General features: G+C 62.9%; 3 protein-coding genes across 4 annotated transcripts in view; 1 reads left to right on the top strand and 2 right to left on the bottom strand.

Annotated features, from left to right (window-relative positions):
- EXD3 (exonuclease 3'-5' domain containing 3) overlaps positions 1 to 5,207 on the bottom strand; it is a 77,300-nt gene extending 72,093 nt beyond the window's left edge. Inside the window, 1 exon segment of the mRNA XM_032636343.1 lies at positions 5,052 to 5,207. The gene's annotated coding sequence lies outside the window, so the exon portion shown is untranslated.
- A 283-nt stretch (positions 5,208 to 5,490) lies between these two features.
- Positions 5,491 to 15,602, top strand: NOXA1 (NADPH oxidase activator 1). 2 transcript variants are annotated; one of them, XM_032636156.1, is made up of 14 exons: positions 5,491 to 5,898; positions 7,764 to 7,846; positions 8,711 to 8,819; positions 9,832 to 9,966; positions 10,955 to 11,062; positions 11,994 to 12,053; positions 12,299 to 12,342; positions 12,812 to 12,944; positions 14,181 to 14,220; positions 14,435 to 14,493; positions 14,735 to 14,889; positions 15,030 to 15,144; positions 15,235 to 15,349; positions 15,451 to 15,602. In XM_032636156.1, the coding sequence occupies exons 1-14, from the start codon at positions 5,722 to 5,724 to the stop codon at positions 15,537 to 15,539; spliced, it is 1,422 nt and encodes a 473-aa protein (XP_032492047.1). In that variant the 5' UTR covers positions 5,491 to 5,721; the 3' UTR covers positions 15,540 to 15,602. The 2 variants fall into 2 exon arrangements, with proteins under 2 accessions (XP_032492047.1, XP_032492046.1); XM_032636155.1 differs by lacking the exons at positions 5,491 to 5,898; positions 7,764 to 7,846; positions 8,711 to 8,819 and adding an exon at positions 8,829 to 9,545.
- Positions 15,599 to 20,542, bottom strand: ENTPD8 (ectonucleoside triphosphate diphosphohydrolase 8). Its single transcript, XM_032636153.1, has 10 exons — positions 20,287 to 20,542; positions 18,883 to 19,025; positions 18,682 to 18,799; positions 17,968 to 18,118; positions 17,685 to 17,844; positions 17,329 to 17,559; positions 16,990 to 17,253; positions 16,691 to 16,801; positions 16,349 to 16,483; positions 15,599 to 16,274 (listed from the first exon to the last, which is right to left on the bottom strand). The coding sequence occupies exons 2-10, from the start codon at positions 19,006 to 19,008 to the stop codon at positions 16,086 to 16,088; spliced, it is 1,485 nt and encodes a 494-aa protein (XP_032492044.1). The 5' UTR covers positions 19,009 to 19,025; positions 20,287 to 20,542; the 3' UTR covers positions 15,599 to 16,085.
- Positions 20,543 to 22,040: the final 1,498 nt, after the last annotated feature.

Below are 22,040 nucleotides of genomic sequence, written 5' to 3'. Positions count from 1 at the left end.
TCATTCGCACTTTTCTTCTTTAAGACCTCTTGGCGGGGGCGGGGGCAGGGTCCTTGGCAAACGTGTTCACGTTGGCAGCCTGTAAACACCTGAAGCGGTGGGTCTGATGACCCGCCCAGTGCCCCGGCTGAGCCCTGGGGAGAAGCGTGATCGCCGAGCTCTGAGTTGGGAGGCTCTCCGTGGCCTTGTGCGATGGACACAGCCCGGGGGGACCCAGACCCACAAGGCTGGCCTTGGACACCAAGTGCCCCTATCGCATCTGAGCCTGTTTTTATTTCCTGAGGGAAAATCTTACGTGGCACTTTGTTTTTTCTTGGAAGTGCCCATTGTTTAAAAAGAAGACAAAAATTCTTTGTACTGGGCGAAAACCAATTCCCAAGTACCCAGCTCCTGCCCATCTGATTGACATCTGTGCTCCAGAACCAACCAGTTACTGAACTCTTCTGGAAGTAAGTTCCAGCGCCAAGCTGGCCACTGAGTCTTGTCCTCACTCAGGACACGGCCCCTGTGCCGGCCTCTACTGATTTACGAATCACGGGATCCTACCAATCTCAGCAGCCACACCCCCATGAAGGAGGATCCTGGGAAGTTCTCACCTGCGGCAGCGGCCAGTGTCCTGACCAAGGCTGGCTTGGGGCTCTCTGGGCCACAGCCGCCCCAGGCACCTCCACAGCTACTGGGGAATAGAGTTTATTTATTTATATTTTTGGCCACGTGGGGTCTTCCTTGTGGCGCTCAGGCTTCTCTCTAGTTGTGGCGTGCGGGTTTTCTCTCTCTAGTTGTGGTCCATGGACTCTGTAGTTGTGGCCGTACAAGCTCAGTAGTTGTGGTGCACGGGCTCAGTAGTTGTGGTGCACGGGCTTAGTTGCTCCACAGCACGTGGGATCTTAGTTCCCCCACCAGGGCTCGAACCTGTGTCCCCTGTATTGGAAGGTGGATTCTTTACCACTGGACCACCGGGGAAGTCCCCTGGGCAATAGATTTTAGCTCAGATACAAGGAAGTTTTTCTAAACAACCTCTAAAGTATTGAATTTTAGAGCTGGAAGAATCTTAGAGGTCATTTAATCACTCCAATTTTCAGGCTATCTGTAAAATAGAAAAACTTGTAATTGAAATCTTCTTAAGGATTTTAAAAAATTAAACATTTTATTTTGAGATAACTGTAGATATACATATACTTGCAAGAAATAATACTAGATGTCCCATATATACCCCAAATCACAACCAGGACCTTGTGTTGATTCAGTGGAAAACCAGAACGCTCCAGCCCCATGGAGCCCTCCTGTTGCCCTTTCACAGCTGCCCCAAGTCGCTGATCTGTTAGCGACTCCTGAGAACGCCGATCTGACACCATCCACATCATCTGTCATTTCAAGCAAGTCGCACAGACGGAACCACACAGTCTGGCCTCTCCAGGTCTGCGTTCACCCGGCACACTCCCTCGAGATGCACACAAGTTGCTGTGTGTGCCCAGGGCTCATCCTTTTTGCTGAGTGGGCTCCCTCAGTGTGGACGCAGTCTGTTTGACCAGCGCCCCCTGAAGGGCGTCTAGGCTGTTTCCAGTTTTGGGCTATTAGGAGCAGAGCCGCAATAGTAATCCGTGTACACTGGCGGGCACAGGGATGGTACTTTTTTCATCTTTTTATTATGGAAATAGAAAAGTTGAAGAGTAGCGGGCACACAGAACACCCAGAGAGTAATTCAAACAACGGGACCCCGGGTGGTGAGTGCAGAGAGGCAGGGCCGGCCAGGCACCGACAGGCGGACGAGCCACAAGGAAGCCACCAGAAACCCTGACAAGTGCTTGGGTGGAACCCTGGTGGGAAGGCTGCCTGGAGCAGGATCCAGGGTAAAAAGCACGATGGGAAAACAGTCAAAAAGCTACACACGGTGACCACCTGACCCGGCTCCCAAGAGAACGGAAAACACACGGCCACACAAACATGTGCACACAAGTGTGATTCACAAGAGCCAAACACTGCAAGCAAAACCCTAATGCCCATCAGCGGATCAACAAAATCGGTCCATCCACACAACAGCCACAACAGCGTGTGATTCTGCCTTAAAGGGACTGAAGAACCGACACACGCTACAACGTGACTGACCCTCCACCACGATGCCGAGGGAGAGAAGCCAGACACAGATCAAATGCGTTATGATTCCACTTATATGAATTGTCCAAAAGAGGCAAATCCACAGAGACTGGACCACCGGTTGCCAGGGGCTGGGGGAGGCGCGACAGGGAGTGACTGCAGTGCGGGATGAGTTAGTGGTGATGGCGGCACAACTCTGTCAATGTGACAAAAACACTGAATCGCACACTTTAAAAATGAACTTCATGATATGTGAATCATACCGTAGTTTCTAAAAAGCAGCCAGCAAAGGTAACAGAGACGCTGAGTACTGGCAATCCTTCCAAGGAGTCTCGCTGCAAAGGGGAACAAAGAAATGGTGTGCGCGCAGGAGGGGAGTGTTTTGTTCAAGATGCGAAGACAAACATCTGTTTCGAGGGGGGAAATTATACCTAGAGGGAGCACCCCAGGAAGATACGTGGGGATGACGAGGGGGCAGCACCAGGCCCAGGTGGGCCCCGCAGGAGCGGGCGCGTTCCCAGGGAAGAGGCGGGGACCGCCTTCCAGCTGCCGCTTTTCCTCCGGGAGCCAGGGGGTCCTGGGCTGGGAGGCAGGATGGGGCAGAGGTGGGGCCCCAAGGCGAGGATGAGGAAGGAGCTGGGCCGGGGGAGGAGCAAGTGCCCGCACGGGGCCCGCGTGACCCCCCCCTGAGGCTCACGGTCAAGGGGGACAGAGACCAGTCGGCGGGGCCAAGCTCCTCCAGCCCGGACGAAGGGACCGGGGACCAGAGGCCCCCCGGTGGGCGGGGCTCATCAGGGGGAGGGCGTGAGCTGCAAGGACGGACGGGGTGGGGGTGAGGGCTGCAGCGACGCAGAGCCCCAGGTGGGCCAGTGGGAGGGGGCAGCTGAGCTCAGGGACCCTCTGGGGCTGCGAGGGAGGCGGGAAACCTGAGGCTGGACCGGGCAGGGCTGCGGGGAGGCTGGGGGGTGGGAGGTCTGCTCAGAGGAAGGGAGCGTCCACACGGGAATTCGGGGAGGAGGGAGCATGTGTGTGGTGCGGGCCCTGCCCACCTCCAGGCCAGCAGTTTGGGAACCTGAGCCCACACTGGTGAGGAAGCAGGGTCCTTGGGGGCACAGCGGCCCAGGACACCTTTTGAGCACTTCTCAAGCATCATGGCAGGCCCTTCTCACAGCAGCCCTGCTGGGTCGTCCTCATCGTCCCTGGTCCTCAGGTAAGGAAGCCTGCACAGGTAAGGCACAGGGAGCTGGCCCAGGGCCACACAGGGAGGAGACTCAGCCATAACTGAGCAGAGTCACAGGCCCAACTGAGGAAGGAGGAGTCCAGCGTCAGAGGCAGTTGGGTCTCTGTGTTACTGCTGGGCTCCGGGCTCTGACATCTCCCGAGACACAAGCCTCCCCTGGACCCTGGAGGGTGCTCTCCTGAGTACGGAAAAGGGCAGAGCCCATCGACGGGAGTGTTTCTAGGGTTGGGTGCTGTGACGGTTAATTTTATGAGTCAACGCGACAAGGCCATGGTGCCCAGATATTTGGTCAAGTACACTCACGTGTTGCTGTGAAAGTATTTTTCAGATGAAATTAACCTTGAAGTCAGTAGACAAAGCAACACTGGTAAAGCAGAGACTCTCCATGATGTGGGTGGGCCTTATCCAATCAGTTGAAGGCCTTAAGAGAAAAGACTGAGGTCCCCTGAGGAACAGGGATGTCTGCCTCCAGACTCTTCCCTGGGTCTCCAGCCTCTCACCGCCCGCGCCCACCCCCGGGCTGAAAATTCTGGACTTGCCAGCTCCCACAAGTGTATGACCTAATTCCTTAAAAAACAACCACTCTCTCTGAAAAAACCTAACACAGGTGCTAAGATCATGGCAGCAAATAAGACATAAATAGGGGTGCCCGTGGGGCGTGTGCTGAGAAGGGAGAGGTCCAGGCACCTGTAGGGGTCCCCCGACTTTAAGGAGCGGCTCCCGGCCTCTCCTGGGGATGGAGCCCCAGGACCCTGTGGGCAGGCACCACCGCGCTCCATCTGCAGGGGCACCGTCTCTAGAGGCTTCTTCTTTCTCCGTGAAGGGGAAGGGGGACCTTCTGGTGTTCACGGTGTGAAACTGAATGAAGGGAACCTCATTAAAATGGAGTCGGGAAGGCTGGAAGGGGGAGCTCTCACACACCACCACTCATCGTGTCTGCAGACCCCAAACAGGCAGACATGAACCTCACATCGACCCAGAGGAAAAGGCAGGTTTTCTCCCCGCCGGCAGCAGCCCAGCCAATGGGAAGCGTCACCACCCTGAACCCCGTTTCCTCCAATGGGCTCTCCTTGCAAGCGGCCCCTCCCAACTTCCTCCTTTTTCTCTGTCAAGTAACATTTCTCTCGTTTATTAGCTGGTCTTGACTATAGTTTTCGCTGTAGCCCTCTTGTCCTGAGTTGCAATTCTCTGCTGTTCCTGAATAAACCCATTTTGCTGATAAAATAACTGGCTGTTTTATCTTTAAGGTCAACCAGAGACTTGGGAGGGGCAGGGTACACAGGGGCTCTATGCTTGGCGTCCAGGGTCTCCCGGGCCGCACCACGTGGGGCCCACCTGCCCACACAGGGGCAGCGCCAGCCACGGGAGGTGGGGGCTGGACCAGTCCTGCCGGCTGAGGGAACGACGGAGAGTGGAAGGGTCTCCCTGGGCGGAAGGACGCCCTGACGGACGTCCCGAGAGGGTCGCTGGGGAGGACCACAACTTGCTTCCTCACGTGAGCCTCGGGCCTACCCTCCGGCTCCGACCCAGGGTCCTAGACTGGCTGTGCCCAGCCAGAGTGACCCACCCCCGAAGCCCTCCCAGCTGTGCCCATGCCCCGCACCGGCCGCGGGCGCGGGAGGCCCCAGGGGCACCAATTGTGGCCAGCGCACGGCCCAGGACATGCTCCACAGCCCCCGCCCCTCGCACGCTCGGCCCGCGCCCCGGGGTCGCTTACCTGAGTCGGCGGGGTCCTCCCGGAACCTTGGCCCGGCCGCGGCCACGGCGTCGGCAGCGGGCCCGGACGGCTTTCCCCAGCGCACCAAGGCCGACGAGGCCTGGCGAGCTGTGGGCGGCGGGCCGGGAAGCGCGAGCAGGAGGACCTCCAGGCGGAAGTCCAGAGGGGCGGGGTTGACTCGGGGGGAGGAGCCGGGCCTCTGTTTGGGGGCGCGGTTAGTCCGGAGGGGCGGGGCCGGGTCCGGGGAGGAGCCGGGAGGCAGGCTAGGGTCTTGGTCAGGCCGGTGGGGCGGGGCCGGCTTGGGAGAGCCTCCAGGACACCGTTTGGGGGCGTGGTCAGTCCGGGGGCGGGGCTGACGGGGTGGGGCCGCTCTGCCGCCAGGGGGCGCCGTGGGCCTCAGGAGGCCTGGCCCACCTGGCGTTCCCCGGCCCGCCCCGCCCCTCACCGAGTACCTGGCGCCGGTGTCGGTCCCCTACCCTCCCGTCCTCCTCAGAGGGCCCCCGCAGCCCCACGCCGGTCTCCGGATCCCGGGGCCCCTGCTCCGCGGTCCTCGGCCCCCAGCCACCCCGCCGGACCCGTGACGGGACCCCCAACGCCGCCAGCCGCGCCCGCCGCGCTCCGGCCAGGAATCTCCGACTTCCGCCGGGGCCGGGCTGGTGTTCACGTCGTCATGCCCTCGCTCGGGGACCTGGTGCGCGACTGGCACCGGGGCGCGCAGGCCGTGGCGCGTGGGGACTGGGACTACGCCCTGCGCCTCTTCTCGAGCGTCCCGGAGCCGTCCGCCAGGATGAGGTTCAACGTGGGCTGCGTGCACCTGCTAGCCGGGGACCCGGAAGCCGCGCTGCAGGTGAGCCAGGGGCCCGACAGCCTGCACCCCCGGGGTTGGTCGCAGAGACCCCACCCCTGGGGGACGCTGCCCTCTGGCCCTGGGGGGGTCGACGAGGGGTGGGATAAAGTCCCAGCTGCAGGGGTGAGCCCAGGACCCCTGCCCTTCCTCCCTGATGGCCACCTGAGGATGTCTCCCCAGGTCCGCCTCAGTGAACACCTAAGCAGGGGAGGCCTGTGTGGGCAGGGGACCCCAGCGGAGCTGAGTCAGGGCCGGGATGGGGGTGCAGGGCTCTGGCACTGCCTCCACTGTGTGGTGACCATGTGCCAGGCTCTGCAGTTTTGGGGAACGGCCGGGATGAACACTGGCTCAGGTGCTCTTGGCCGAGGTGCTAACATACCCGCAAACAGGCTCGAAGCTGGATGGGGCTGGGAAGGGGCACCCAGGGTGTAGGGTTTGGGCTGGGCCTTCTGCAGACACCTGTGGTGATGACCAGGAGATAAGGTCTCTGGTTGCTGCCCAAACCCCAGATCTGAGCGCTCACCTGTCTCCCACCCACTCCCCAAAGCAGAACCAAGAGCTGGGGGTACACATGGGCGCACACACACACGTGCCTCCGCCGAGGGGCCGGCAAGGCCACTCTCTGCCCTTCAAGCCCCCAGGTTTATTACGGTGGTGCACGTTTCACGGGTGACAACAAAAAGCCAGGAGCACACCGAATCCCCCTCGGAAAGAGCCAGGTGCCCGCGTTGTTCAGGCCATCAGTGACAGCTGCCGAAAACGTGTTCAAGGGACCTACCCTGTCATTCTTCACATCTGTGTATGAATCTACAGTTATCTCAGCAGCAACGTCAGTGTTAAAATGTTATCCAACAAGGGGGGTGCGATCACCGGACACCACGGAATCAGCAGTGTGAGGCCAATCCAGCCACCACTTCCTCTAAACTGTGATTTAACCAGAGGGAGGGGACAAAAGTTCTGCGCAGAGGGGTGTGAGTGTTAAATTCTCCTCCACCCTAACCGCAGACGGAGTAGCAGAGGCATGTTTTCTGGAAATTTTTTTAAAAGCAGATGGAACGGCTACAATTAATAAAACTGGTTGTCTCCGAGGACCTGGACAGGATGAGAAGGGTGTAGCTGGGAATGCAATCTGTTGCCCTATGGAAGCTTCGATTTCGCTGCTCTGTGTGGCAGGACAACAAACGGGTTTCCCTAGCGCTGAGTGGCCACATCAGTACTGTGTGCGGACCCTCAACCTCGGGTCAAACTCACTTCAACAAGCCCCCCACTTGGCCATGACACCGATCCAGTCGCCTGTATTTAACTTGATAGCTGCTGTATGCCCCCCTCTTGCTTGTGTTTAACTGGTGGCTGCTGTCCTCCTTAGGAACAGATGATGTCATTTCTGAGTCTAGTTTCGGGAAGAGCTGTGTTTTACACACGTTAAGACTTTTGTGTTTTTGCTCTTTCTGATTCTAATAGACGAGAAGTGCGTCAATTTGTACGAACTACCAAAACTAGGATTTAAAAAAGACAAAAACCTTGCATAACCCCCTCCCCCGAAGGTAACTATTATTAACACGATGGAATGTTTCCTTGTCCTCATGGTAAACAGGTTGGCTTGTGCTGCCACCGAACTGCCCCTGAGTGCATCGCAGGGCACCTTGGGAGCCCAGGCGGCTTTGGGTTGTGGCCGTGACGCGTGCGCCCAGCCTCAGACTCAGAGGCCCCCTGGGTGGGCGCGGGAGACCTTCTCCTGCAGGTGGCCATGATGGGGGCCAACACGATTCCTTGATCCATTGCTGGGCATCCGCCTGGACCGCATCTGTGACACAGGAGTGACGGGGTTACAGACCTGGGTGTTCCATGGGCATTTTTGTCCCCAGGCATTTGACCAGGCAGTGACCAAGGATGCCTGCATGGCTGTCGGCTTCTTCCAGCGAGGAGTGGCCAACTTCCAGCTGGGGAGGTGAGCACAGAAGTGCCCTGTTATTTGTCTGATGGCCCTTTGGCTCTGCAGAGCCCTTTCCTGTGTTCCTCTCTGCCCACGGGTCATCTCCTCTTACTCACCCCTCCTGGGCGGCCCCAGGGGAGCCCAGGAACAGGATGCTGTGGTCGTGTGGCGGCAGAAGCAGCGTAGGGCCACACCTTGACCCATGGCTCTTTATGGGGTTCAGGGGATCACAGAGTGCTTGTGCCGGCTTCCCCTCCTTTGCTCCTACATCCCTGCTGTAGCCGGGACAGCGCGATTATACCCGTTCTGCCCACGTGGAAACCGAGGGCAGGGCTGGAGGAGTGGTGCGTCCCGGGACATGGAAGTGATGGGGGTCCTCCCTAGCCACCCGGCCCTCGGCGCCGGGCCCTTCCCAGAGAAGGGATCCGGGCTGCAGGACAGGCCCGGCCCCCACAGAAGGTCCCACTGGGGGCAGGTGGGCTCTGGGGGAGACCTCCTCTTCTCATCGACCCAGGAGCCTTCCTGGGGGCGATGGGGATTCTGGTGGGGGCTGGGGAGCTTCCAGTGGGGCTCTGCATGGGGAGGCCCGTGGCGTGAGGCCCGAGAAGCAGGCCGGACACGCCCAGGGCACTCTGCACACCGAGGTTTGGGAGAGGGTCTGGGGTACAGGCAGGGGAGCGAGGCGCCCAGAGGACAGAGCTGGAGCCCCACGTGCTGCTCAGCCCATCTGTGTGTGGACCCCCCGTGTTGAGACATGGGTGACCACCACGGCCTCCACCACTGCAGCAGGAGCTGGGGCAGCGTGGGGCTGGGCGAAGCTCCGCCTCCTGCCCTCTGGCAGCTGAGGGCCTCCACGCCAGGCTCCCCTGCCGCCCACAGGTTCCGGGAGGCCCTGTCCGACTTCCAGCGGACCCTGGCACAGCTGAGGGGCAACGCCGCTATCGACTACACCCAGCTGGGCCTGCGGTTCAAGCTGCAGGCCTGGGAGGTGGGCGTGCGGGGAGCGGGACGCGGCTGGGCGCTGGGGGTGCTGTCTGTGGATAGGCGGCCCAGGTGGTCCTTCCAGGCCGCTCGTCCTGAAGACCCCATTCTCTGGGTCACTGTCACAGCTGGGGCCGTGTTGACTCAGGTGCTCCCTCTGGCCAGAGGGGCCCCCAAATCCCACCGGGGGGTGCAGGGGAGGGTCAGAGGTCAGCGAGAGGTGACAGGCTGGGCAGGGGCTGGGCCGAAGCAGGCCTGGCTGTGGGCCCCTGGCATCCCCGCCCTGGGGTTCTCGCTTGGCGCCGTTCCTGGCCTCCTGGGGCGGGGTGGGCAGTGATGGAGGGGCTTAGGAGGAGCACCCATGCGCTCCCAGAAACGTGCTGCCTCGGAGCCCCTGGGAACCACCCATGTCCCAGTAAGCCAGCCGCGGGGGACATCCTGCCGGGGTGGCCCTGGCCCAGGGCACTGTGTGCAAGGCGGGCTGTGGGAGTCGGCCGGCCGTGACCCCAGCAGGCCATGTGACAGCAGCTCTGGGAGCGCGGTGTCCCCGCGGACTGCGGGGACAGAGGCTGCCGCGGGTGAGCGATCCGCACCCTCCGCCCTCGGCTCCCGGGAGCGTGGCCACTTGCTGCTGTTTCCCAGCACATCCAGCCCAAAACGTCCTTCCACACGGAGGGAGGGGCGGGCGGAGAGAGGCCTTCCTCAGACAGCACCCCAGACTCCTGGGGGTTCAGTAAGCAGGGCAGCACGGGGAGGAGGGGGTCAGGCCAAGTGCAGGACGGGGCTGCGAAGGCCAAGAGGCTGCTTCCAGAGATGGGAGGTCCGCCTGACATTCAGAGCAGAGAAGCAGGGAGGGCTGATCCGCTCCGGCTGGGGGTCTGGGGAATGAGGCCTGTGGGGCAGAGCCGGCCCCGGGGCAGAGCCAGGTGTGGGACCAGGCGGTGGGGCTGGGGGCAGAGCTGGTGGGGGTGGGGCTGGGGGGCGTCCTGGGCCTGCCGTCACCCCCGTCTCACTCTCAGGTGCTCTTCAGCGTGGCTGCAGTGCAGAGCCAGCTGGGGCTCTGGGCAGAGGCCACCCACAGCCTAGAGGAAGCCATCTCCAAGGGGCCGGAAGGGGCCCGCGATGACCTGGACATCGCCCTGGGCCAGGTGCAGGTGAGGGGTAGGTGAGGGAGTAGGTGAGGGGCAGGTGGGAGGTAGGTGAGGGGGCAGGTGAGGGGCAGGTGAGGAGAGGTGAGGGGGCAGGTGGGGGGCAGATGAGGAGAGGTTAGGGGGCAGATGGGGGGCAGGTGAGGGGAGGTGAGGGGGCAGATGGGGGGCAGGTGAGGGGAGGTGAGGGGGCAGGTGGGGGGAGGTGAGGGGGCAGGTGAGGGGCAGGTGGGAGGTAGGTGAGGGGGCAGGTGAGGGGAGGTGAGGAGAGGTGAGGGGGCAGGTGGGGGACAGATGAGGAGAGGTGAGGGGGCAGATTGGGGGCAGGTGAGGGGAGGTGAGGGGGCAGGTGAGGGGGCAGGTGTGGGGCAGGTGGGGGGCAAGTGAGGGGCAGGTGAGGGGAGGTGTGGGGGCAGGTGGGCAGGTGAGGGGAGGTGAGGGGGCAGGTGAGGGGCATGTGAGGGGGCAGGTGAGGGGAGGTGTGGGGGCAGGTGGGCAGGTGAGGGGGGCAGGTGAGGGACAGGTGAGGGGGCAGGTGAGGGGAGGTGAGGGGGAAGGTGAGGGGAAAGGTGGGGGCAGGTGAAGGCTGGTGAGGGGAGGTGAGGGGGCAGGTGGGGGGAAGGTGAGGGGCAAGTGGGGGGAAGGTGAGGGCAGGTGAAGGGGAAGGTGGGGGGCAGGTGAGGGGATGTGAGGGGGCAGGTGGGGGGCAGGTGAGGGGGCAGGTGAGCAGAGCCAGACTCCTAAGCTGACTCAGGTGGCTTGCCCGGCCCATAGCCTGCAGTTTGGGGCTCACATCTGTCCGGCCCCCAAGACTGACTATATGAGCTGAAGAAACTTCTGGAGGGAGGCAGCCTATGTGCCCAGGTGTGGGCTGGACTTCCCATGGGCTATGGGAAGTAGGTGACAGGGCCAAGCCGTCCCTTCTGCTTTGAGGCTCCTGCAGCCTCAGGCCTGGCCCAGTGCTCAGGTCTGCATTATCCGGACCCCCCTCCAGAAACAGGCCCCCCTGCAGCCTCGGCAGGTCCCCAGGGGTGAGGTCTTCCGGCCGCACAGGCGGCACCTGGAGCACCTGGAGCCTGTGGATTTCTTGGGCAAGGCCAAGGTAAGGGAGGGGTAGCTTCTCGCTTCTCAGGCCCCAGGGGCTCAGGGGCCAGCAGCACCCAGCAGGCCGCAGGGCGGCGGGCAGCCAGGCCCTGCTGAGCTCACACCGTGTCCCGAGCTTCCAGGCTGAGTTCAGGGGACACCCGGGGTCATCGAGGCCTTGGTGGGTGGACAGAGGACACAAGGCTCCTGGGGTGGGCAGCAGTGTTTCCAAATGGGGCTCACAGATCTGGCTCTTGGAACCTGGCGGTGGAGCCCAGCAGAAGCTGCTGAGGACCCCCAAGGTGGTGCCGGCCCTGCCTACCTCTGCCTTCGACTCGCTCTTCGGGCCTCAGCATCTCCTGGGTTTTGTGTTTCTGTGTCTTCCCTACATCTCTGCCTCAGAGAGCAAGACCCTGGGGAGGCCCGAGGCAGGCTGGCCTGGGCCATCTCTGCCCACCCCGGGTCAGGGCAGGGCAGCAAAGTCACAGCATGACGGGGAGCAGCTCGCCCCAAAGGTGGGAAAGGAGGCTCCCTGTGCACAAAGGAAGATGCACTCTGCTTTCCAGCTGGTGGCCCTCAGCCAGGCCTGACACCCCCCCGGTCACCCGAGGGCTAGGTGCCGTGCGTCTTTGCTGGAGGGCTGCGTGGAGGAGGGGGCTCTGAGCTGCATTAATCCATCAACTTGGAGTCCTGTTATCACAGGAGATGACTGCTTCTAAGAAACAAGAATATTTTAAAGGTTGTACAAAGAATAAGTTGAAATGATCAGCACAGACGTTCTCCTTCTTCAGACATATTCTTCCCACCTCCCTGCCCCCACCATGTGATCCAACGTCTTTGGGCCAGGCTTGGGCAGCACCCCCCGGGCAGATGGGAGACTTTGGGGTTCAGAATGGGCAGCGAGGGCTGGGCACCCCTGACTCGGCCGGCCCCTTGCTGTCCCTCCGCAGGTGGTGGCCTCCGCCATCCCTGACGGCCCGCACGAGGACGCCCGGCCTCAGCAGCCACAGGTGGGTGGGCAGCCTTCCAGCCACCTGACTTCTCCTCTGACGTTTTGCAGGTGGGGCCTTCCAGACCCATTACTCTTAAGGATGCCTTAAACCCTCCCCGCGGGCTTCTCAACGTCCTTCTGATCTAAACGTGGGGGGCGTCCCATCCCGGGAGAGAGCCAGTGAAAACTGTGCAGCCTTGCCCCCCAGCCCCCGACGCTCCGTGGGGTCTGCACCCTGAGGAGGGGGTCGCTGTGTGCCCACAGGCTCTCTACGCGCGTGGCGAAGCCAGGCCTGGGGCTGCCGAATGGTAGGAAGGGGCCGTGGGCCCCCACTCTTCTTCCCCTGTCAGCAGAGCCCCTTTGCAGGCCCAGTGTGGCCACTCCGGGCCAGGGGCCAGGTGGCTGTGTCCCCTTTCTGGACTGGCTAGAGCCCCGGTGCAGGGTGAGGGGTCCCGCCTTGCTCAGCCCTCCCTGTGCCCCTGTTTGTCCTGAGCCTGTTCTGCTCCTGGGGAAAGCGCCTGCCTGCCCCTCACTGAAGCTCTGCTCAGGCCTGGGGGTGGGCACCAGAGGCACCGGGGTGGGGTGCAGGCTGGGCTGCAGGCCGACGGGAGCAGCCCTGCCGGCCCCGCCAGATGCAGCCTCACAGGTGGTGGTCCGACTGGGGTGCTGTTTGTTTCCAGCTCAGGGCTCTCCTAGGCCCACCTTTCATGGAGGACCTCGACCTCTGTGCTGGCTGGGTGAGGCCTGAGAACGACGACCCCTCCCCTTTCCCTCCAGGGCCCGTGACACAGGCCCCTCCAGACCTGGTACCCGCTGTGGCCCCAGGGCACCCCTTGATGCGGAGATGGAGGTCAGCTCTGGCCAGGCTGGGCGGGCTGACCATAGCACATTGGTCACCAATGATGAGCAGGTGGGTGAGCCCGGGCAGGGCAGGCAGGGGCCATAGTATTTGGAGGACCCCTGCCCCAGGCTGAGCTTCAGGACCAGCCACAGCTGGGCCCTGCAAGGGTCTCAGGGCAGGGCAGGTGGCCTCATCACCTGCTGGAGGATAGAGATTTGGCTTCCTCAGGCAGGCCAGGGACTTGGCGGGAGCCAGCCACAGTGACCGGACGCCATGGGTCAGGGACACACTGCTCACGTGTGCACAGACAGGAGCCTGGGTGTCTGCTCCCCACCCTGGGCCCGGGAGAGGCCTGCAGTCTGTGCGTCATAGCCATGAGGCTCCCACCCCTCAGCTGGGGCCCCCGGCCTTCCTTCTTGGACGTGGGGCTCCCCGAGATGCCCCAGGCACTGGGTGAGGCCGAGGAAGGGAGGGGCACAGGGTTCTCCTGGGCAGGTGTGCCGGGCAGGTGAGCCGGGAGGCCGCCCAGCACAGAGAAGGTGGTTAACTTTTACATTCAGTTTATGAAAGGACTCAGTTTGAGGCGAGACGGTCACTTCACTTCCTCTTTCACTGATGCCCAGCCAACTCGGTGGACAGTTGGTGCCCTTGAAAGCCATCCGTCACGACTGTGCTTGACGAAACCCCGTGGCCCTAAGTTCACACACTGGGTGTTCGAGCACTTGACCCTCCTGACGGTGGGCTGCAGCAGCTTCCTAATTGCTTTAAACAGCTGACAAGTCTGATAAGAATCTAAACACTCCATTTACAAACTTAGTCCAACTTTCAGATCCCACCTGAAATCAGCATCTGAGTCAGCTGGTCGATGTGGCCAGGACTGGGGCCCTCTGGGGTTTTTGCCGCCCCTCAGCACACCCACTGCTTAGGGTCCCAACACAGGGTGAAGTCCAGCGGGTCCCTGGCTTCGGTCCCCAGCCCCCAGGGTCACCGGGAACCCCAGCTGGAGCTGCCACCTCCTGGTGGGCCAGGGGAAGACGGATTGGTGCCCACAGCGCAAGGTGGCCTGTCTGTAGTCTCCAGGCCTATAGGGACCTGGTTCATGCCCCGGATTCACCTCCAATGCCGTTAGATTTGTGGCTTCCTGCCTGGCCAGGCTGTCTTGCAGGCCATGCCCCTCACCACTGGCTCTGCTTGGACAGTGTCTGGGCACCGCCCCCGACGAGCTCCAGGCCCAGGGAAAGCTACCTCTACCCTCAGGGCCCCACCCCGGCCCGGCAGAGCCCCAGCCTGTGGCTTTCCTTGCAGAAGCCTCACGTGGAGCAAGTTGGCCAGCGGATCCCTCCAGGTGAGGCGCCCTGAGCGGCTGGGAGTGGGAGGGCACTTTGTGGAGGGAGCCCCAGGCAGGTATCTGGGCCGGGCTGGGAGCAGCCTCTTTGTCCTCCGGGGAGGAAGCTGGTGGCCTTGGGGCTCCCGGTGGTGCCAGCATCTCCTCTACTCCGACATGTTCTACTCTGGGGGTTGGTAGCCACCGGAGTCCCTGACTCCTCCCCGCTCCGCAGGGCTGGTGGTGGCTGGGGGGCCGGGCCCTGGCTCCTCTGAGGATCCTGCAGGCGCTGGGGTAAGAGGCACTGGCTCTCATGTCACCCTCCACCCCCCAGGGATGTGGGGCTCCAAGGCCAGACCCCATCCTCCGAATGCCTCTAGGGACCCCAGCTAAAGAAGCCTCACAAGTCCAGAGCCCCAGCCCCCTCCCACCCTCTCGGTCCCTGCCCTGCCCCCTGGCCTGAAGCCCACCCTGGCAGTCCTGGGCACACAGATCTGGGTCCTTGGAGACCAACCACCTTTCTGCTTGGACCCAGGGTGTGGCTGCAGGGGGCCCCGAGTCCTTGGTGACCTTCACAGTGCAGTGTACCTTCACCCTGGCCCTGAGGGCCCCAAGAGGAGCTGACCTGTCCAGCCTGCGGGCCCTGATGAGCCGGGCCCTCCCTCCCCAGGCCCAGAGTGGGCAGCTCAGGTGAGCTGGAAAGCCGGGTGGGAGGGCTCCAAGCTGAGCACCTATTAGTCCCGGCCCTGGGAGAGGCTTTTGAGGTCAGAGGTCAGCACCCTCCCTAAAGCCCCTGCCCGCGCTGCCCACTCTGAGGCATCTCTTTGCAGTTACCGAGACCCTAGTGACAGCAGGGGCTGGGTGCCCCTCACCGGGGAGGAGGCACTGCAGAGGGCCTGGCGGGGCGCGGCTGCCGGCTCTGGGGAGCTGCGGCTACGGTGCCAGGTGAGCCAGGGCGGGAGGCGGCCCGGGGCGGGGATGTCCAGCCCTTCTCTCCGTGCCGAGCTTACCCTACAGCTCTCCCCGCTGCCGCAGGGAGTGGGCGGCCGGCCTGTCCTCTACCAGGTGGTGGCCCGGCACGGCTACTCCGCCCAGGGGCCCGAGGACCTGGCCCTGCAGCCCGGAGACACGGTGGACGTCTTGTGCGAAGGTAGAGCTGGCACTGCCCCCGCCCCCCATCGCCCTGCCGGGGCCCCGGGGCAGACGCGGTGTCTGTGAGCAGATGTGGTGATGCCCTGACGCCCCCTGCAGTGGACCAGGCGTGGCTGGAGGGCCACTGTGACGGCCGCGTCGGGATTTTCCCCAAGTGCTTCGTGGTCCCGGCCGGCCGGCGCACATGAGGAGCTTGGCGCTAAGAAGTCCGTGGCAAGGAGGGTTTAATAAAGGCGATCTGCCCCCACCAAGGTGTGGTCCGTCTTCTGGGCTTGGCCACTGAGGGGACCTGACTGACGCTTCCGAGGGTGTGGGCTGGCCGCTCTGGGAAAAGCCCACAGAGCCTGTACACTGGCTCTGCCAGCTCCTGGAGAGGCCAGGGCCCGCTGCCGGCCCCTCCCAAAGAGCCGGGCCCCCTCTACCTCCAGCAGTCACCCCTACTCCCAGGCTTGGCCTGGCCCTGAACCCGTAGGTCTGCAGTCACACAGCCCTGAGGGCTGCAGGGGTCGCGATGGCCCAGCCCTCGTGCAACATGGGAAACCCGCTGGGGTGCTGGCACTTGAAGGCCATGGTCGGGGCCACGGCACAGCCTCCGTGGCCAGAATGACCCCAACGGCAAAAGGGGGCCATGTGACCATGGGGCCAGAGCCCACAGGGCGAGCCTTGGGGGTTGGGGCTCAGGAAGGCTCCGGCCAGCTCAGGCCTCTGCCTTCCAGCACCAGGTGGCAGCCAGCCTAGTCCCGGAGCCAGAGCTGCACCACAGTGGCCCCGAGAATGGCCGTGAGGGTCAGCACCAAAAAGACGACTCCGGCCACCCAGACGCCATAGCTCTGTGCCCGCCACTGGGCGGGCGCCTCGGCGGGGATCAGGCTGGTCAGGTTCAGCATGTAGCCCAGCGTCCAGCCGATGTCGGTGCCACCGGCCTGCGGGCCACACGGCCGGTCAGGCTGCGGGCGGCGGCCCGAAGCCCCAACCCCCTCTCGCCCTGAGCCGTCACCTGCTTGCGGAACTCGATGCCGCCCCAGGTCTCCTGGCTGAACCTGTAGCCCTCGAGCAGGAGTGTGAGGATGTACAGGCCCGAGGCACAGTAGTCGCGCAGCTGGCCGTCCTGCCCGGGCGAGCTCGCCTCCACCTGGGGGCCCGGGAGGCCAGGAGCCCCATGAGGCCTCACCTCCTGGGCCCCCAAGGCTGGCCCCCCTCGGAGGCGTGCCCCTGAGTCTCCTGCCTGGAGCCCCCCGGCCCCCCGGCCACACTGCCTGGGACGGGGTCCCCGCTCGGTGGAGTCTGCAGCCCAGGGAGCTGGAGCCCAGGTGGGGGCGGGCGGCCCGCATCCACCCACCAGCTTCCAGGGCCTCTGGCAGAACTCCCAGATGGTGGCATTGGCCGTGGCCAGCGGCGGCCTGGGGGTGAGGTTCAGGAAGTGGAAGGTGTGGTAGAAGTTGGAGAAGGCCTGGGGGAGGGGGGTGAAGAAGTGCCCGGGCAGGGCGCAAGGCGGGGGGCCCAGATTGAGCCAGGTTCCGCCCCGCCCCGCCCCACCCCACCCCACCCGGGGTCCCAGGCTCCCCAAGGTCCCCCTGGGGTCGGGCCCTGGGGCCCCGAGGGGAAGCTTGGCCCCGAGGGCAGGCCGCGGGGGCTCACGTAGAACTGTCCCCGCACGGGGGGCTGGTAGACCCTGTCGAAGGCGCAGTCTCCTCGGCCGTCGCAGCTGGAGAAGTTGAAGAGACCCCGGATGGCGGCGACACAGGCCCCGGGGTTCCCCGTCCCCTCCACAGTGAGGTTCTGGCCGAGGTCTCGGGGGGCTGCGGCCTGGACGCAGGGCGACCCATACAGGGGGGCCAGGGCCAGCGTGCCCCGGTAGCCGCTGTGGTAGCAGGGGTGACGCACCAGGAGGCTCGGGCTGCTCTGCGGGGAGGGTGGGGGCACCTCTGAGCACCCGCCTGGCAGGGCGCCCCGCCCTCCTCCCGCAGAGCAGCCCACCTGCACCAGCCCGGCCAAGAGCCGGTTCAGCATCTGGTCGCGCCCGAAGCAGAGGTAGCTGTGGGTGTAGACGCTGTGTTCTGTGCCATAGAGGCGGAAGGTGGCCTGGGTGGTGGTGTCCAGGATGGGGCCTCCAGGCACAAAGGTGATCTGGGTGGAGGCCCCACCCATGTCCAGGGCGCCCACCAACGTCCCCTCCAGAGGCTGGATCCATTCTCCGGAGAAGGAGTACTGACCACAGACAGGCGGCACTGAGTCCTGGGGCTGCGATGACCTCCCGAGTGCCCCTCCCACCCTGGGGCCGGCCACGATGACCCCCCCGGGTGCCCCTCCCACCCTGGGGCCGTCTGTGGCACCTGCACCAGCAGGCCCAGGACGTAGTTGATGGTGACCCAACCTAAGGCCCCTTCGTCCTGCCCAGCCAGGAGCTCAGCGCCCCAGAAGGCCACGGGAGACCGGCTCAGGGCCTGGCTGACCGCTGCGAAGACGTCCTCCGCCTGAGAGCTGTTCTTCTGGCTGCGCGGAGAGGACAGGCCGCTGGGGCTGGCAGAAGCCACCCCTCCTCCATCCCGCTGAGCAGGGACCACAGCTCTCACACTGCGCCCCGGGGACGTGTGTGGGCCCCCGCCAGCCCCGCACCTGAGCAGTCTCATGCCACCTGTGGCCCCCAGGAACATGGGCGTTTGCTGATGCTTGGCCTTTGGGATCAGTGCCAGCGCCGCCTCCAGGCAGCCCTGCAGGCTCTCGCCAGCCTGTGCAGGGTCAGAGGCGTAGGAAGAGATGCCAGGCCCTGAAACACAACACCACAGGACAAGGCTCCAGGCCCCGAAGGAAGCTGAGCTGAAAAGCAGCCCCCAAAGATGCATCGTGACCCTCGGAGCCTGCGGATGGGACCGTATCTGGAAAAAGGGTCTTTGCAGATGTCATTCAGTTAGGGATCTTAAGATGAGATCACCCTGGATTCCCCAGGTGGGCCCTGAAACCAACGACTGGCATCCTTACAAGAGACAGAAGAGGGAGATTTGAGACACACAGGGGAGAGGCCACGTGAAGTCCGAGGGAGAGGTTGGAGGGATGCCACGTCTGGAGCCCCAGGAGCTGGAATGGTTTGTTTCGGGTCTCTGCGGGCTCAGGCAGGACAGATCCAGAGCCCTGGCCTGGCTCCCACTGACCGGCTGGGCCCCCTGGGGCAACTCACTGAACCTCTCTGAGCCCCTTTTCTTTAGGCTGATTTGCTACTGCCCAGCTCCAGCCTGTGCCACTTCCCAAACCTCCACCCAGCTGGGAACCCCAGCCGGGCAGCGGCTAGCAGCTCCCAGCACCCGTCCACCGCTGATGGAACTGCCCACTGACCTTTCGCCCGGCAGGCCAGGGCCTGGCTGACCACACCTGTGTCATTCTCCTTGTTTGCCAGCCACTGATACACAAAGAGTGATGTGTGGGAGGACCCAGCGTCGAACACGATCCCGAACTGGGAGTGAAACCAGGGTCAGGAGGGCGTAGGGGCCGTCACGGCCCAGCCCAGCCTCCCTTGGGTGGGGTCTGGGGGCACACCTTGGTGTCTGCGGGCAGGAGGATGTTGGTGGCCTCCACCAGGAAGAGAATGAGCGTGGTGAGGCCTGAGACCGCTGCAGCCCCCAGCAGGGCTGTGAAGGCCCGTTCCCTCCATGTCAGCCCCATGGGGGCGGGACTGGCACCTGTGGGGTTGGCAGCAGTGAGCACCCTCCCCGGGGCTCAGACAGCCCACCCCGGCTGGGTCGATGGGCAGGACTACAGACCACCACGCCGGAGAGCCGGGCTACGCGTGGTGTCACAGCGCCACAGGGGCCGGGCACCGGGACGCCCTGTCTGGCGACAGGCTAGGCTGCAACACACAACAATGAGGAGGTCCCGGAGACCCCCTTTCTAGTGCCACGCCGGGGCCCAGCAGAGCCACCCCCGTGTGATCTGCCAGCCCCACTGCCCGCACCCTCCCAGGACCCCAGCTCCTCTCCCGTCCCCCGCAGGATAAGGAGCCCCAGATCCACAGTGAACTCCGGGAACCCAGGGCCCCACCTCTCCCACCTACCTGCAGCCCTCACCCCAGGCCTCTCCCAGGACAGTTTTCTAAGAGTCCTGGGGTCAGGCCTGAACTCGGTGGGGACAGCTGACCGACTGCCTGGATGTCTAATTGCTGCCACGCAGGTCAGCGGGTCCCGGGAAGCGCGGTTTCTCTCCTGAAGGACCTGAAGGCTGAGGGGTTCTGAACAGATTCATCTGGTTTCTGTTTAAAAACCCAACCTCGGGCTTCTCTGATCTGAACCTTTTCACTTGGTCCCATGACCATCCCTCGCAGCCGGCCCAGGCTGACCCAGGAATGTGGTTTGCACGGGGCCACGGCACCAGCTCAGTGGCTGAGGCCTCTGCAGGGCCCTCTCCAGCCCCCAAACGTCCCTGAGCGGGGACCCACGCACACGAGGTCACCAGGGACCTCGGGCCAGTTGCCGCCACTGTCCAAAGGAAATGGTCTGAGGCCTGCAGAGCTCTGAGGCTCATGGACTTTGTGCGGCATCAGTATCTCCGCAGGAATGCGTCTGTTCCCAGGGGGCGTCCGCCTCTCAGGGCGAGTGCAGGGCCCTGGGCTCCAGGCGGCCCGTCTGCGTCATGATCCCGTTTTAAGGAGGGAAGAGCGAGGCTCAGAGAGGACGGGTGATCTGCTCGAGCCGCTGCCAGGCCAGGGCGGACGGGACCCAGCCTGTGTCCCCAAAAGCACGCTGGCCACAGGCCACTCACAGAGACAGACCAGTTACAGGCAGGGCCAGGGACACCGGTATCCCCCCTCACACACCCCTCCAGGGCGTGTAGCACCCTGAGCCCCCAGCCTGAGCCCCCAGCGGGTGGGCAGAGAAGCTGGGGAGACTCCACACAGAGCACGCCCTCAGGACCGGTCAGCACCCCCAGACCAAGACGGCCCCTCACCTGGGCTGGTGGGTAAGCAGTGGCAGCAGCGTGGAAGCTGGCCCGTCTGTCGCCTCTCAGGCACCTGCCAGGTGCCGTCCCGCCTCTGCCCGCCACCCGACGCTGGTCACCGCTCCCCTGAGCCCGGGTCCGCTGTCAGGCAGGTGACGAGCCGCTGCTGCCTGCCCCCACCTGGGGTCACCAGCCCCACCCAGGGTGGTCCCCTCCGAGGCTGCTCAGACTTTGCCCTCCGACCCCGCCCTTCCCCAGCGGGAGGACGGTGCCCGTGCTCAGGCGAGGGGCAGGTCAGCGGAGTCAGGTGACTGGAAAGGGCCCAAGGCCGAGGGCTCGGCCAGAGCAAAGGCCCGGAGTCAGGGCCAGCTGTGGTCCCATGAGGAGGGCGAGAGTCAGCCCCAGTCGAGTGGTTTGGTGGTTTGCAGGCGTGCGGTGAAATTGCCCCTTTTTGTGCACACGGGTCTATTTGTGTGACCCCGGCCACCGCAACCAGAACCGCCCAGCCCAGCCCCGGCCCCCCCCACCCCACTGGCTCTCCTCGCTGAGGTTTTGTCCTCGGGAGGGGGTCTCAGAGATGAATTGAGCCTGGCTTCCTCCCCTCAGCTTGAGACCTGAGGCCCAGCATCTCCCCCATGCCCACGTGGAGACCGGCTGCTCTGATGAACCGTTTGCTGAACCCCCGGTGCTGGAGGCATCGGGGTTCCCGCTCTCCGACTGTGAAAAGCTGCCGTGGACATTCATGCACGAGGCTTCGCCGGACCTGTGCTTTCGCTCCCACCCCGGAGACAGACTGCTGGGTTTAACTCGATGCAAAACTGCGCAGATGTTCTCTAGCGTGAGAGAGCCGGTCTCTCTGCGTCCTTCCAGTGTCCGCGTCACAACTTTCCATTTCAGCCGGTCTGGCCGATGCCGGTCCAGCCTCCCTGTGGCTTCAGTTCGCACCAAGGGCTGAGGATGCCGAGAGCCTCCTCACGCGCTTTTTGCACACGTGTGTCCCCTCTGGTCACATGGCACATCTCTTGGTTGGATTGTTTGACTTATTCCTGCTGAGTTTGGAGAATTCTTTATATATTCTAGGTGCAGCCCCTTCTCCTGGATGAGATTTGCGAGTATTTTCTCTCAGTCCGTATCTTATCTGAACAGTGTATTTCACAGAGCAAATTTTAAAATTCTTGATGAAGCCAAATTTATCCGCGTGTTTTTTTGTGGATGGTCTTTTTGTGTTGTTACTAAGAACTTTTTGCCTAACCCCTGGTCATGAAGAATTCTTTCTCCTCAAGTCTCTTAGTTCCATGATGTAACTTGATCTATGAAGCATTTTGAATTATTCTTTGTAAGATGTGTGGCTTGGTCAAGTCCACCTCCTCTGCATGTGGACGGCCAAGGCACCGGCACTGGGTGTTGAAAAGACCATCCTTTCTAAAGAAGATGTGGTACATATATACAATGGGATATGACTCAGCCATCAAAAAAGAAGGAAATAATGCCCTTGGCAGCAACATGGATGGACCTAGAGATTATCAAACTGAGCGAAGTAAGTCAGAAAGAGAAAGACAAATACCGTATGACATCACTTACATGTGGAATCTAAAATATGATACAAACCGACCTATCTATGAAACAGAAACTGACTCACAGACATAGAGAACAGACTTGCGGTTGCCAAGCGGGAGGGGGAGTGGGGAAGGGAGGGAATGGGAGTTTGGGGTTAGCAGATGCAAACTATTATATGCAAGATGGATAAACAACATGGTCCTACT

The sequence above is a fragment of the Phocoena sinus genome, chromosome 6 (genome assembly GCF_008692025.1).
Source record: "Phocoena sinus isolate mPhoSin1 chromosome 6, mPhoSin1.pri, whole genome shotgun sequence".
Taxonomy (NCBI): domain Eukaryota; kingdom Metazoa; phylum Chordata; class Mammalia; order Artiodactyla; family Phocoenidae; genus Phocoena; species Phocoena sinus.
The sequence above is the reverse complement of the archived record's forward strand: the minus strand, read 5'-3'. Positions and strand labels throughout refer to the sequence as shown.